The 13,591-nt window shown below is 48.6% G+C and overlaps 1 protein-coding gene across 2 annotated transcripts; it reads left to right on the plus strand.

The window, feature by feature from the left end:
* On the plus strand, window positions 1-8,989 carry LOC123063418 (glucan endo-1,3-beta-glucosidase GIII). 2 transcript variants are annotated; one of them, XM_044487186.1, is made up of 4 exons: window positions 1-109; window positions 330-1,260; window positions 5,512-5,522; window positions 7,834-8,989. In XM_044487186.1, the coding sequence occupies exons 1-4, from the start codon at window positions 37-39 to the stop codon at window positions 8,769-8,771; spliced, it is 1,953 nt and encodes a 650-aa protein (XP_044343121.1). In that variant the 5' UTR covers window positions 1-36; the 3' UTR covers window positions 8,772-8,989. The 2 variants fall into 2 exon arrangements, with proteins under 2 accessions (XP_044343121.1, XP_044343120.1); XM_044487185.1 differs by lacking the exons at window positions 1-109; window positions 330-1,260; window positions 5,512-5,522 and adding exons at window positions 7,386-7,537; window positions 7,645-7,689.
* Window positions 8,990-13,591: the final 4,602 nt, after the last annotated feature.

The following is a 13,591-nucleotide window of genomic DNA, read 5'->3' on the forward strand; positions in this document are numbered from 1 at the left end:
AAGACACCTCAAGATACACAGAGATAGGCGACGAGGATGGCGCAGCAAGGTGTTGCTTCCATACTTGCCGTGGCCCTGGTCCTTGTTGCCTTTGCATCATTTCCCGCAGGTAATATGCTTACTTAGACGTGTGTACGCATGTATATCAACATATTTTGTTGGAATCGTTCATACAAAATTAGCACACAATATTTTTGTATGCAATATTGCATGAAAGAGTGCATTAATTAAGCATTAATCGCTTCATTTGTATTTGGGCGGTGATTACATGCTGCACATAAGTAACAAATCTAACTCATTAGCTCTTGCTGCACATTAATATTTTCCAGTGCACTCCATCGGCGTCTGCAACGGCGTGATCGGCAACAACCTGCCGGCGCCGAGCGACGTCGTGAAGCTCTACCAAACCAAGGGCATCGATGCCATGCGGATCTACGCGCCGGAGAGCAACGTCCTCAAGGCGCTCAGCGGCACGGGCATCAGCCTCCTCATGGACGTCGGCAACGGCGCGCTAACCAGCCTCGCAAACGACCCCTCCGCCGCGCCCGCCTGGGTCAAGGCCAACGTGCAGCCCTTCCCGGGCGTCTCCTTCCGCTACATCGCCGTCGGCAACGAGGTCACGGACAGCGCCGGCCAGAAGACCATCCTCCCGGCCATAAAGAACATACAAACGGCGCTCGCGGCCGCCGGCCTCAGCGGCAGCATCAAGGTGTCGACTTCGCTGCGGTTCGACGTGGTCAATAACACCTCCCCGCCCTCCAACGGCGTGTTCGCGGACACATCATTCATGGGGCCGATCCTGGACTTCCTGGCGAGCACCGGCGCACCGCTGCTGGTCAACGTGTACCCCTACTTCGCCTACAAGGGCGACCAGCAGAACATCAAGCTCGACTTCGCCACCTTCGTGCCAGGCAGCACCACCGTGACCGACAACGGGCTGACGTACAGCAACCTGTTCGACGCCATGGTCGACTCCATCTACGCCGCACTGGAGAAAGCCGGCAAGCCCGACGTTAAGGTGGTCATATCCGAGAGCGGGTGGCCGTCGGCCGGTGGGGTCGGGGCGACGGCGCAGAACGCGCGGGCTTACAACCAGGGATTGATCAACCACGTCCGCGGGGGCACGCCGAAGAAGCCCAGCTTGCTGGAGACGTACATTTTCGCCATGTTCAACGAGAACCAGAAGACAGGGGATCCGACGGAGAACAACTTTGGGCTGTTCAATCCGGACAAGTCGCCGGCCTACTCCGTTACTTTCTAAATGCAAAATTCATGCATTTCAGTCAACCACTCGTCTGTCTGTGTTATGTTCTAATTTTTCTTATATCTCCAATAAAACAAGTCACAGAAATGGAAAAAGCTGAGTAAATTGCCCTTTGAGAGAAAAAGCTGAGTAAATTCCACTGTTTTTAATGTCAAATTTTTACCCTCAATAAGGTGAACGTGTGTCAAATTTTGCCCCATCTATTCATTTGCTCTCGCACAATGTGACACTACGGGCCTACTAGAGTGACACGGCGGACCCATCTTTCTGGGAGGGACTAGTATAAAATATCACATTAGGTGATGAGATCAATGAGATAATTTAAAGAAAAATACAAAACATGTTCAAACATTCTCAAAAAAATTACAGACACATATAAATATTTGATGTACAATCTCAAAAAGTTTCAGCTCCAAATCTGACCTACAAATAGAAGGAAAAAAAAGACAAAATCAGATGCGAACAGTGTCAAATTATTATTCACCCAAAGATGCCACTATTCACATTCAAATTTGTGTTTTTAAAATCTCTAACTGTACATCGAGTTTTGAGCTGATTTTTTTCGGAGTTGTAGACATACCCCGCAGCTATGTTGTCAAATAATTCAGTTATTGTTGGAATGCCTAAATATGAAATTTTGTGTTTGATCTCATTAATCTCACCTAATGTGAGATACTATACTAGTCTCCCTTGGCCAAACTCGATGGCAGAAAGTGCACATTCCTCTAACTTGTCCAACAACTCAATCACAATGTTACAATTCTGAACTAGCATTCACGGCCCAAGTCTAAGCTACGTTGTGTACATGCTTAAGCTTGCAGCCCAGCAACCCGGTAGTGCCCAGCAAGGGAGTGGGAGAAACACTAACTAATTTTTAACTATTCTCAAAGAAACAACTAATTTTTAACTGCCCCTGTTGAGAAAGCGTCTGAACGTAACATCCAGTTGTTAAGCCTAAAAACCGGCAAAACGGAATGTGATCTGCGGTTGTACGTGTGACAGATTAACGAAGGCCTTATCAAGCTTAGTAGCTAAAATTGCATTGCATTGATTGTCAGCCCAGTTGAAGGGCCGATTTAGGAATCTCTCGGAGAGCCATGGAGTTAATGGCAATAGCAAAGGCAACCACTTCCACCAAATTGAAGTTTGATGAGGATTTATCGGAGGGCAGAACGCTTTAAAGTTAGGTTAAAATTCCGGAAGACTGTTTAGGGTATGATAATGGTGGAAGATAAAACGATGAGTTCGTTGAGGAAAGATTTTTTATTCGTGTGAGTGCTAGAGCCGTAGACGTTCATGATAGCGAAAGAGAAGGCGGAGACTGAGTGGTCTCGTTGTCGTCATATCCCCTCCCGCGGCGTCCCCGCGAGGCGACGGGGAGGGCCCTCGATCTCCGCCGCCCCTAGAGACAGCCCCCTCCTCCCACCCCTCGACGCCGCCAAGGGGCGCGGCCTGGCAAAGCCCGACCGGTGGCGGCGGCGGGGCGTCCTCCTCCTCATGCGCAACGGGGCGGCGTGGGCTGGTTCTTTTGGGCCTGGGCATGGTGCTCGCGTAGGGCGCCGCGCGCGTGGCGGCTCGCCGGTGTGGAAGCCAGGCGGGGTTGCAGTTGCGGCGTGAGGGGCTGCGTGGCTGGTGTGCTTGTCTGCACTGCGGCGGCCGGATCTGGCTGACAGCCGGGGCGGGCCGCAGCGACATGGGCCGGGCGCTGCTGTGCTGGATCTCGGCGGTGGTGGCCACGTCTTGGTGGTGCTCTGCACCTGCAGGGACGACAGCAGTAGCTCGTGGCGGTGGTGGTTCCCTTCATGTCCTTGGTCGGCTCATGGGCCGCGACGGGTTGGGATGGGGGTGGTGCGGGCTAGTGGTGGCGACGGCTACGTCATGGCTGTGGTCCAGGTGGTGGCGTGGTGGCTTCCCTTCTCCTTGGTCAGTGCCGACGGCATGCGGGGCTGGTGTGGTTGCGCGCGCGGCAATGACATCTTCTTCCTAGGGTTTGTGCTCGGGCAGGTCAGATCTAGGCCCGAGGTAGATCGGAGCTTGTTCCTCGGGTAGGTGAGGCCGGGCTCAGCCCGGTATGTGCCCGTGAGGAGTGTCTTCACGGATACGGTGGGCAGTGGTGGTGGTCCTGACGAAGCCTCCCCAACCTACGGATCGTCACCGATGGCCACAGGCCGTTGTGTTGGCTCTCCAAGGCCTGCACGGCGGCCGTCGGCAGTCTTAGGATCGTGTCCCCACGGTTCACCGGGACTAGCTAGGGATGCAGGTGTTGACGCCTCCTACTGTGGAGGTGTGGACCAGATCCAGAGACTGATGCAGGGCTACGAGTGGAAGCAGGCCTTTTACTCTCCCTGCTGTGGTTGGTGTGTCGTGAGGTGGTCGGGCGGCGATGTCCTAGGGCAGGGATGCCAGGGTGGCGGCCCTGGATGGTGGTCCCTCTAGTTGGCTCTCCGGCAGGCCTCAGCGGCGGTGGTGGCTTACCCTTTTGGTCGTGTGGGCAGCAAGGGGTAGCGGTTGGTGGCTCGGGCACATTTCATGTCATTGGCATAGGCATCGTCCAAATCTAGATCTGGGAGTTGAAACTCGACATGCATGGTCTGGCTTAATCGTGATGACACGGGTGAACTGACGAGCGAAAGCTCTATGCTTTGGCGCCGCCGCCGCCGATGCTTAGCAGGCGCCGCTATCTTCTTGAAGACGTCATTGAGGTTCTCTTGTCCATGCCAAGGCTCCGGGTGAAGACCCATGTTCGATTTGAACTCGGCACCGGCGACGCTCGGCGCCGTTCTCCCTCTTGAGGGCATTGTAGTGGAGACTAGGTGTGCTAGGGCGTGGTGTGGCGTTGTACTCTGACTTCCCCATGTTCTCATTTGGTAGTGTAGTCGCGCTCCAGCTGTCCCAGGATCAGCTGTGCTAGAGGGCTACCTCTCCACTTTGTATCGTTCGGCCGTGCAGTTTGTTTGTTGCTTTATCTATAAAGCGGGGCGCGAGCCTGTTTTGAGAGCCGTAGACGTTCATGATAGCGAAAGTGACGTTTGAGATAGTAGACTGGAACTAGCAAGATATAGAAACCAAATCCAAATTAACATTAGTACACTTAACATCACTGCTATCCGAAGCAATCATGGTCCTCCTGAGGCACCAATAGGTGGAAGAAATAGAAAATTTTGACATTAGGAGGTAGCAAAGAGGAAGCTTTAAACGCTAAGACATGTTGAAGCTTGGTCTCTTAAAGACAAATAATAACATCACATGAAGGAAGAGTGGATGACTTCCGCAAAGCTTTTGATTCTATTTATTGGGATGCTCTATCTCAAGTGTTGCGCAAAAGGTTTCCCTCGAAGAGGGTTGGATTGGTTTCATGCCTTAACACCTCTACAAAGTCAGTTGTTCTTCTTAATTTGAAGTCTGCGTCATGGATTCAATGCTGTAGGGGGCTATGCCAGGGAGACCCTCTCTCCCCTTTCTGTTTATCATTGTCGCAAACGTGCTACAACATCTTCTCAATAAGGCTTACGACGAGGGACTCCTGGAGCACCCAATTGTCAATCACCTACCTTGTGTGGTAATTGAAACAACTCTTGGATAACCATACCCTTCCCGTTAAGTCATGGGTAGGGTACGTTATAACCTTGTACCCGCGGATATACCCATACCCTACCCGCTTGTTAACTAATGTTAAGTTGTCGTTAATTAATCATTAGTTTGTCATGTGACTCGGCTACTCCTGTTGACTTATGAGTATCTAAATCTAACATTCTTAAGAAGTTGCTCCCCACTTCTATCAATTCTCTTAACATGCACACTGTCCACATCATCATCATGGCACATCATCATCATGCCACATCATCATCCAGATTGCAAATTCTCTTAACATGCAGCTACTCAACTCAGCCATGCAGCCACATCATCCAAGCGTTTCCAGTCACCCTCTCCCTCCATCAAATAAAAAAAACGCTCAAGCCTCTCTTAAGTTTTTCCACCGCCTCACCACATTAATTTCTTCTCCACGCTTAGGTCTTTTTTTCGAAACTTATCGCACATCTGGTTAGCTTTGTCCCCGAAGCTGGAGGGTTCACAACACATTGCTTCCTTCCTTCTTCATGCTACCAGCCATTATGGCTGCCATTTCAATCTTCCACTATCCCCCACGTACAAGATTAACTAACGAGGTAATCAAGCGGCGGACGGCTGGCGGTTCATTACCCTTCCCCGTCCCGTACTTTATAGCTGCAGGTCCCCTCACGTCTTCCTCCACTTCCCAGTCTGCGTCGGCAAATATCTACTCTAGACAGCGGTGTCAATCTGCATCATCGTTGTGTGGTTGCAACGTTGGCCGGAGAATTTACCGGCAACTCTGCGGGTGCAGCAGCTGCAGGTGCCACTGTTGCTCCCCGTCAACCCCAAAGGTCCGCCTCATGATTTGTTTGTTTTCTCCATCCATTATTCCATTGATTGTTGAGAGTATGCAGAATAGCAAAACACGCGCTTGCTTCCGGTGTTGACGAGCATATTCTCCCGGTTCTCATGCGTAGCAGCTTAAGATTCTTTAACAAAGGCAATGATATTTCTTGCATTGATTAAGAAGACAATTCATTACAAAGGAAGTATAAAATGGAAGATTGGAGGCATGAAGAATATTTACAAATTAGAAGAGTGGATGAAAGAAATTTTGTATGTAATGCCATATGCTTTAAGTTGTGGAGGCCAGCCATCCACATCTCTGTGGAACTAAAGATCCTCCCGTTTCTTTTCATTCCTCAGGTGGCACCAAAGTAGCATAACCAAAGCATGTAAGTCTTTTTTGCGAGGTCGCTAAAATGGCAATCGGCCCCTCAGTCCTCCACGTTGTTAGTCAGCAGAGAAGGAGCGAGATCAGCTGGGAAACTACAAAAGCGCAAGGCGAAATCCCAAACTGCAGAAGGAACCGAGCAATGGTAGAAGAAAATCACACATTTTTTAATTATTCATTCAGTTACCTCTGTCTCTGTACATTCTTATCAAAAACTGTGAGTGGAACACTTATCAGTATTGAACAAATATAGTTCCATGGATGTGAGATAAGCTCTACATACGTTGCTAGATCTATGAATATTTGGCCGACCATAGTAGGCAGACGCTGAGACGCGTAGCATCATATTTTCATGTTCTTTTAGAAAATTAATACTTTCAGGTATCATGAATACCAAATATGTTATGAATTTCCAGGACTCTGATGTACAGTCATTGTCATATGAAACTGGACCTTAATATTCTTCAACCATCATATGTCAAACAAGTCATCGGAAAATCCCGCAGCAACGCGCGGGGCATTGTCTAGTTTTTATGGTGGCCATGTACTCATCTACCTGTTATTGAGCTTAGATATTGAATTTTTTTCTTCAAATGTGCTATCAATGAGTGCAAAATTATGAACAACTTGTGTACTATATGTTCTACCCGCTGATTGCCCAATAGTTACGGGTACCCGTCGGATATGGATATAGGTAAAGTTTCATACTCGTGGACACGTGTATAGATAGAATTTTGTATCTATTAACTATACAAATATGGATATAATATTGCTCTACCCTACCCATATCCTACCATTGCCATACAAGAGACAACAAGTAGCTTCGCTAGTGGCGGGAAGCAACAAAGCGCGCACTGTCGAGGCCACCATCAGCCCGGCCGTGAGACGGGCTGGTCAGCGGTCAGCACGCCGTGGAAATTCCACGAGCCAGACAAGCTAGTCATGGCGCGGCTCTCTCTGTATATACATATTGAAGCTATGCAAGGGACCGGCACGGGCACGCCGATGACCCGATCACGAGTCAATCACCGAGACGCGCGTATGATCAATATGGCTGGCAAGCAACCCCGGGCCGGATGGTGACATCCGTTCAACCGGTTTTCCACGGTCCAGCGAACAAGTTGGGCATGCACTTGCGCCGGCGGCCGGTGTCATACAAGTAGCACTTGGCACTTGGCACGTACTACAGTGGGTGCTCTGCTAGTGGTGGAAAATGGAAACGGATAAGAAATAAAGAAGCTCATGGTGGACTCGATCGACCCCGAACGAACGCCCGAACGTGTATTGCGCCAAACTGCTGGACAGTAGTGCTGAGAAGTTGCATATAAAGAGACGAGTAGTGTGCCTGGTATACATACACTGCATTCGTTGCATGCAAATACAGCCAGATATCCTAGAGAACAATCCACGATCGATGGCGAAGCAAGGTGTTGCTTCCATGCTTGCAGTGGCGCTGGTCCTTGTCTCCTTGGCAGCATTTCATACAGGTATAATTATTATATCGTATATCTATGATTAAGATGCATCTACATCAACACATTTTGTTATGACTGTACATGCAAAATTATTTAATGCACGATATTTTGCATAAAAGAGTGCAGTGCTCACCGGGCAGCTAACCCCGACGGACATACGAAAGGTTCGCTAACTCATCCTGATAACTAAACATGTATTCCAGGAACTAGTTTTCTGGTTGATCCTATTCGATCGAGAGATCACATTCTCTACCATGACACGCAACGGAACTGATTTTTTTTCTTGGACTGTTCGATCGTAATAACAGGGGTGCATTCCATCGGCGTCTGCAACGGCGTGATCGGCAACAACCTGCCGGCGCCCAGCGACGTGGTTAAGCTCTACAAATCCAAGGGCATCAACGCCATGCGGATCTACGCGCCAGAGAGCAACGTCCTCAAGGCGCTCAGCGGCACGGGCATCGGACTCCTCATGGACGTCGGCAACGGCGCGCTCCCCGGCCTCGCCAATGACCCTTCCGCCGCGGCCGCCTGGGTCAAGGCCAACGTCCAGCCCTACCCGGGCGTCTCCTTCCGCTACATCGCCGTCGGGAACGAGGTCATGGACAGCGACGGCCAGAAGACCATCCTACCGGCCATGAAGAACCTCCAAGGGGCGCTCGCCGCGGCTGGCCTCGGCGGCCGCGTCAAGGTGTCCACGTCGGTGCGGTTCGACGTGGTCACCGACACCTTCCCGCCCTCCAACGGCGTGTTCGCGGACCTTGACTACATGGGGCCCATCCTGGACTTCCTCGTGAGCACCGGCGCGCCGCTGCTTGTCAACGTGTACCCCTACTTCGCCTACAAGGGCGACCCGCAGAACATCAACCTCAACTACGCCACCTTCGCGCCGGGCACCACCGTGAACGACGACGGCAACGGTCTGACCTACACCAACCTCTTCGACGCCATGGTCGACTCCATCTACGCCGCGCTGGAGGACGCCGAGACGCCCGGGGTGAAGGTCGTCGTGTCCGAGAGCGGGTGGCCGTCGGCCGGCGGGTTCGGGGCGACGGCGCAGAACGCGCAGGCGTACAACCAGGGGTTGATCAAACATGTCGGCGGGGGCACACCCAAGAGGCCTGGGCCGTTGGAGACGTACATGTTTGCCATGTTCAACGAGAACCAGAAGACAGGGGACCCGACAGAGAACCACTTTGGGCTGTTCAATCCGGACAAGTCGCCGGCCTACTCCATTAGTTTCTGAGTGCGGTAAACGCTGGATATTTTGTGTTTGAAACTTTGAATAAGCTGCCTGGTAATGCAAAATGCATGCATTTCGGTCAACTACTCGTGTGTGTGTGTGTGTGTGTGTGTGTGTGTGTGTGTGTGTGTGTGTGTGTGTGTGTGTGTGTTATGTTCTACCATGTTCAGAAATCTGCAATAAAACAAAGTAAAAGAAGAAAAGAAGAGGATTGATTTCCACTTCTACATCCCATATTTTACTCTCAATTTTGTGTCCATTTTGCCCCATTCTCCTAGTACGGGCCCACCCGGGCCAACTGGACGGTACTTTTAATTTAACTGAGCTGTTTTTTTTATTTCTCTTTGGTTGTTGGATTTTTTACGTGCCAAATATCAACCTATTAAAAATATTTATTAAAAGACTTCAATGTATATTTTAAAAATGATCACAATATATTAAAAAATTGTTCATTATCCATTACAAAGAGGTTCATCATGTTTTTCGCAAAAAAAGAGGTTCATCGTGTTTGAATGTATAAAAAACTAGATTTGTGAAAAATAAAAACGAAAACAAAAACAAAGAACAAAAAAATAAAATAGAAAACCAACAAAAACCAGAATAAAATTAAAGAGAGAAGAAAACCGTTTGAAAATACTAGCACATATGCCCGTGTGTTGCAACGGAAAAGAAATTTACGGTTATGTGCAATCACAATGGTTCATCGTGAATACACTATGAAGAAACGCTAGTTGTTCCACCTACGTATTGAAAGAAACGCTGATTGCCCCATTCACCTAAACATCCAACGGTGCTATCGATGGCAGGGAGGCGCACATTGAGGTCTAGAAGAAATACATAACAGCTGCACAATCACAAAAGGAGCCATAGCGTAGTTGGGAGTTCTTTTTTGGCGGGGGCGTAGTTGAGAGTTACACATAAGGTCATCGGTGCCTATTACACGCCAAACCACGGGCAGCCATCTGGACATCGCCGGCTAGCCATGCCTCGCTTGATGCGAGGCGGTCTTTTGACGCGTACAACATGAAATATCTATGCATCCATTTCTTGGTATAATTTGAATTTTCATCCACACACAGGCCCAGCGAAACAACTGGAGGAACCCGTGAGGCGAAGGCCCAACCCAGCAACGTGGAAGCTTAATCTTGTGTGGGCTTCGACTTTGCCTGGGCTCTTTAACCAGCGTCACAGATAACAAAATCTATAAAAAAACATAACTTCACTTTAGAATGCATCATGTTGTCTGCTTGGGTGGCAACTGTAGGGTAACGTAGCAGAAATTCAAAAATTTTCCTACGCGTCACCAAGATCTATCTATGGAGAGACCAGCAACGAGTAGAAAGAGAGAGGAGAGTGCATCTACATACCCTTGTAGATCGCTAAGCGGAAGCGTTCAAGTGAACGGGGTTGATGGAGTCGTACTCGTCGTGATTCAGATCACCGATGATCAAGTGCCGAACGGACGGCACCTCCGCGTTCAACACACGTACAGCCCGGTGACGTCTCCCACGCCTTGATCCAGCAAGGAGAGAGGGAGAGGTTGAGGAAGACTCCATCCAACAGCAGCACAACGGCGTGGTGGTGGTGGAGGAGCGTGGCAATCCTGCAGGGCTTCGCCGAGCACCTACGGGAGAGGAGATGTGTCACGGGAGGGAGAGGGAGGCAACCAAAGGCCTTAGGTATGATTGCTCCTCCTTTTCCCCACTATATATAGGGCCAAGGGAGAGGGGGAGGGCGCAGCCTTGCCCCCTCCTCCAAGGAAGGGGTGCGGCTAAGGATGGGGAGGAGTCCATCCTCCCCAAGGCACCTCGGAGGTGCCTTCCCCCTTTAGGACTCTTCCCTCTCCAAGTTTCCTTGCGCATGGGCCTCTTGGGGCTGGTGCCCTTGGCCCATGTAGGCCAAGGCGCACCCCCTACAGCCCATGTGGCCCCCCGGGGCAGGTGGCCCCACCCGGTGGGCCCCCGGGACCCTTCCGGTGGTCCCGGTACAATACCGATGACCCCGAAACTTGTCCCGATGGCCGAAACAGGACTTCCTATATATAAATCTTTACCTCCGGACCATTCCGGAACTCCTCGTGACGTCCGGGATCTCATCCGGGACTCCGAACAACATTCGGTAACCACATACAAGCTTCCTTTATAACCCTAGCGTCATCGAACCTTAAGTGTGTAGACCCTACGGGTTCGGGAGACATGCAGACATGACCGAGACGTTCTCCAGTCAATAACCAACAGCGGGATCTGGATACCCATGTTGGCTCCCACATGTTCCACGATGATCTCATCGGATGAACCACGATGTCAAGGACTTAATCAATCCCGTATACAATTCCCTTTGTCTAGCGGTATTTTACTTGCCCGAGATTCGATCGTCGGTATCCAATACCTTGTTCAATCTCGTTATCGGCAAGTCACTTTACTCGTTCCGTAACACATCATCCCGTGATCAAATCCTTGGTCACATTGCGCATATGATGATGTCCTACCGAGTGGGCCCAGAGATACCTCTCCGTTTACACGGAGTGACAAATCCCAGTCTCGATCCGCATAAAACAATAGATACTTTCGGAGATACCTGTAGTGCACCTTTATAGTCACCCAGTTACGTTGTGACGTTTGATACACCCAAAGCACTCCTACGGTATCCAGGAGTTATACGATCTCATGGTCAAAGGAAGAGATACTTGACATTCGCAAAGCTCTAGCAAATGAACTACTCGATCTTTTGTGCTAGTCTTAGGATTGGGTCTTGTCCATCACATCATTCTCCTAATGATGTGATCCCGTTATCAACGACATCCAATGTCCATAGCCAGGAAACCATGACTATCTGTTGATCACAACGAGCTAGTCAACTAGAGGCTCACTAGGGACATATTGTGGTCTATGTATTCACACGTGTATTACGATTTCCGGATAATACAGTTATAGCATGAATAAAAGACAATTATCATGAACAAGGAAATATAATAATAATACTTTTATTATTGCCTCTAGGGCATATTTCCAACAGTCTCCCACTTGCACTAGAGTCAATAATCTAGTTCACATCGCCATGTGATTAACACTCACAGGTCACATCGCCATGTGACTAATACCCAAGAGTTTACTAGAGTCAGTAGTCTAGTTCACATCACTATGTGATTAACACTCAATGAGTTTTATGTTTGATCATGTTGCTTGTGAGAGAGGTTTTAGTCAACGGGTCTGAACCTTTCAGATCCGTGTGTGCTTTACAAATCTCTATGTCATCTCCTAGATGCAGCTACCACGCTCTATTTGGAGCTATTCCAAACAACTGTTCTACTTGGAGCTATTCTAAATTATTGCTCCATTATATGTATCCGGTCTCTCTACTCAGAGCTATCCGGATAGGTGTTAAGCTTGCATCGTCGTAACCTTTACGACGAACTCTTTTACCACCTCCATAATCGAGAAAATTCCTTAGTCCACTAGTTACTAAGGATAACTTTGACCGCTGTCCTATGATCCATTCATGGATCACTCTTGTACCCCTTGACTGACTCATGGCAAGGCACACTTTCGGTGCGGTACACAGCATAGCATACTGTAGAGCCTACGTCTAAAGCATAGGGGACGACCTTCGTCCTTTCTCTCTATTCTGCCGTGGTCGAGCTTTAAGTCTTAACTTCGTACCTTACAACTCAGGCAAGAACTCCTTCTTTGACTGGTTCCATCTTGAACACCTTCAAGATCATGTCAAGGTATGTGCTCATTTGAAAGTACCATTAAGCGTTTTGATCTATCCTTATAGATCTTGATGCTTAATGCTCAAGTAGCTTAATCCAGGTTTTCTATTGAAAAACACCTTTCAAATAACCCTATATGCTTTCTAGAAATTCTACATCATTTCTGATCATCAATATGTCAACAACATATACTCATCAGAAATTCTATAGTGCTCCCACTCACTTCTTTGGAAATACAAGTTTCTCATAAACTTTGTACAAACCCAAAATCTTTGATCATCATCAAAGCATACATTCCAACTCCGAGATGCTCACTCCAGTCCTTAGAAGGATCGCTGGAGCTAGCATACCTTTTAGCATCCTTAGGATCGACAAAAACTTTCTGATTGTATTATATACAACCTTTCCTCACGAAAACTGGTAAGGAAACTCGTTTTGATATCCATCTGCCAGATTTCATAAATACAGCTAATGCTAACATGAATCCGACGGACTTTAAGCATCGCTACGGATGAGAAAATCTCATCGTAGTCAACTCCTTGAACTTGTGAAAAACTTTTCGCCACAAGTCGAGCTTCATGGACGGTGACATTACCATCCACGTCCGTCTTCTTCTTAAAGATCCATTTATCTCAATGGATTGCCAATCATCGGGCAAGTCCATCAAAGTCCATGCTTTGTTCTGATATATGGATACTATCTCGGATTTCATGGCTTCTAACCATTTGTCGGAATTTGGGCCCACCATCGCTTCTCCATAGCTCGTAGGTTCATTGTTGTCTAGCAACATGACTTTTAAGACAGGATCACCGTACCACTCCGAAGTAGTACGTGTCCTTGTCATCCTACGAGGTTTGGTAGTGACTTGATCCGAAGTTTCATGATCAATATCATAAGCTTCCACTTCAATTGGTGTAGGTGCCACAGGAACAACTTCCTGTGCCCTGCCACACACTAGTTGAAGAGACGGTTCAATAACCTCATCAAGTTTCCACCATCCTCCCACTCAATTCTTTCGAGAGAAACTTTTCCTCGAGAAAGGACCCGATTCTAGAAACAATCCATATTGCTTTCGGATCTGAATTAGGAGGTATACCCAACTGTTTTGGGT

This window comes from Triticum aestivum, chromosome 3A, assembly GCF_018294505.1.
Source record: "Triticum aestivum cultivar Chinese Spring chromosome 3A, IWGSC CS RefSeq v2.1, whole genome shotgun sequence".
Lineage (NCBI taxonomy): Eukaryota > Viridiplantae > Streptophyta > Magnoliopsida > Poales > Poaceae > Triticum > Triticum aestivum.

What these genes read in the sequence shown, in the direction of transcription:
- LOC123063418 (XM_044487186.1), top strand. Translation starts at nt 37, where the DNA reads ATGGCGCAGCAAGGTGTTGCTTCCATACTTGCCGTGGCCCTGGTCCTT. An exon ending in CTTTGCATCATTTCCCGCAG is followed by an intron (nt 110 to 329) that starts GTAATATGCTTA and finishes AATATTTTCCAG; the next exon opens with TGCACTCCATCGGCGTCTGC.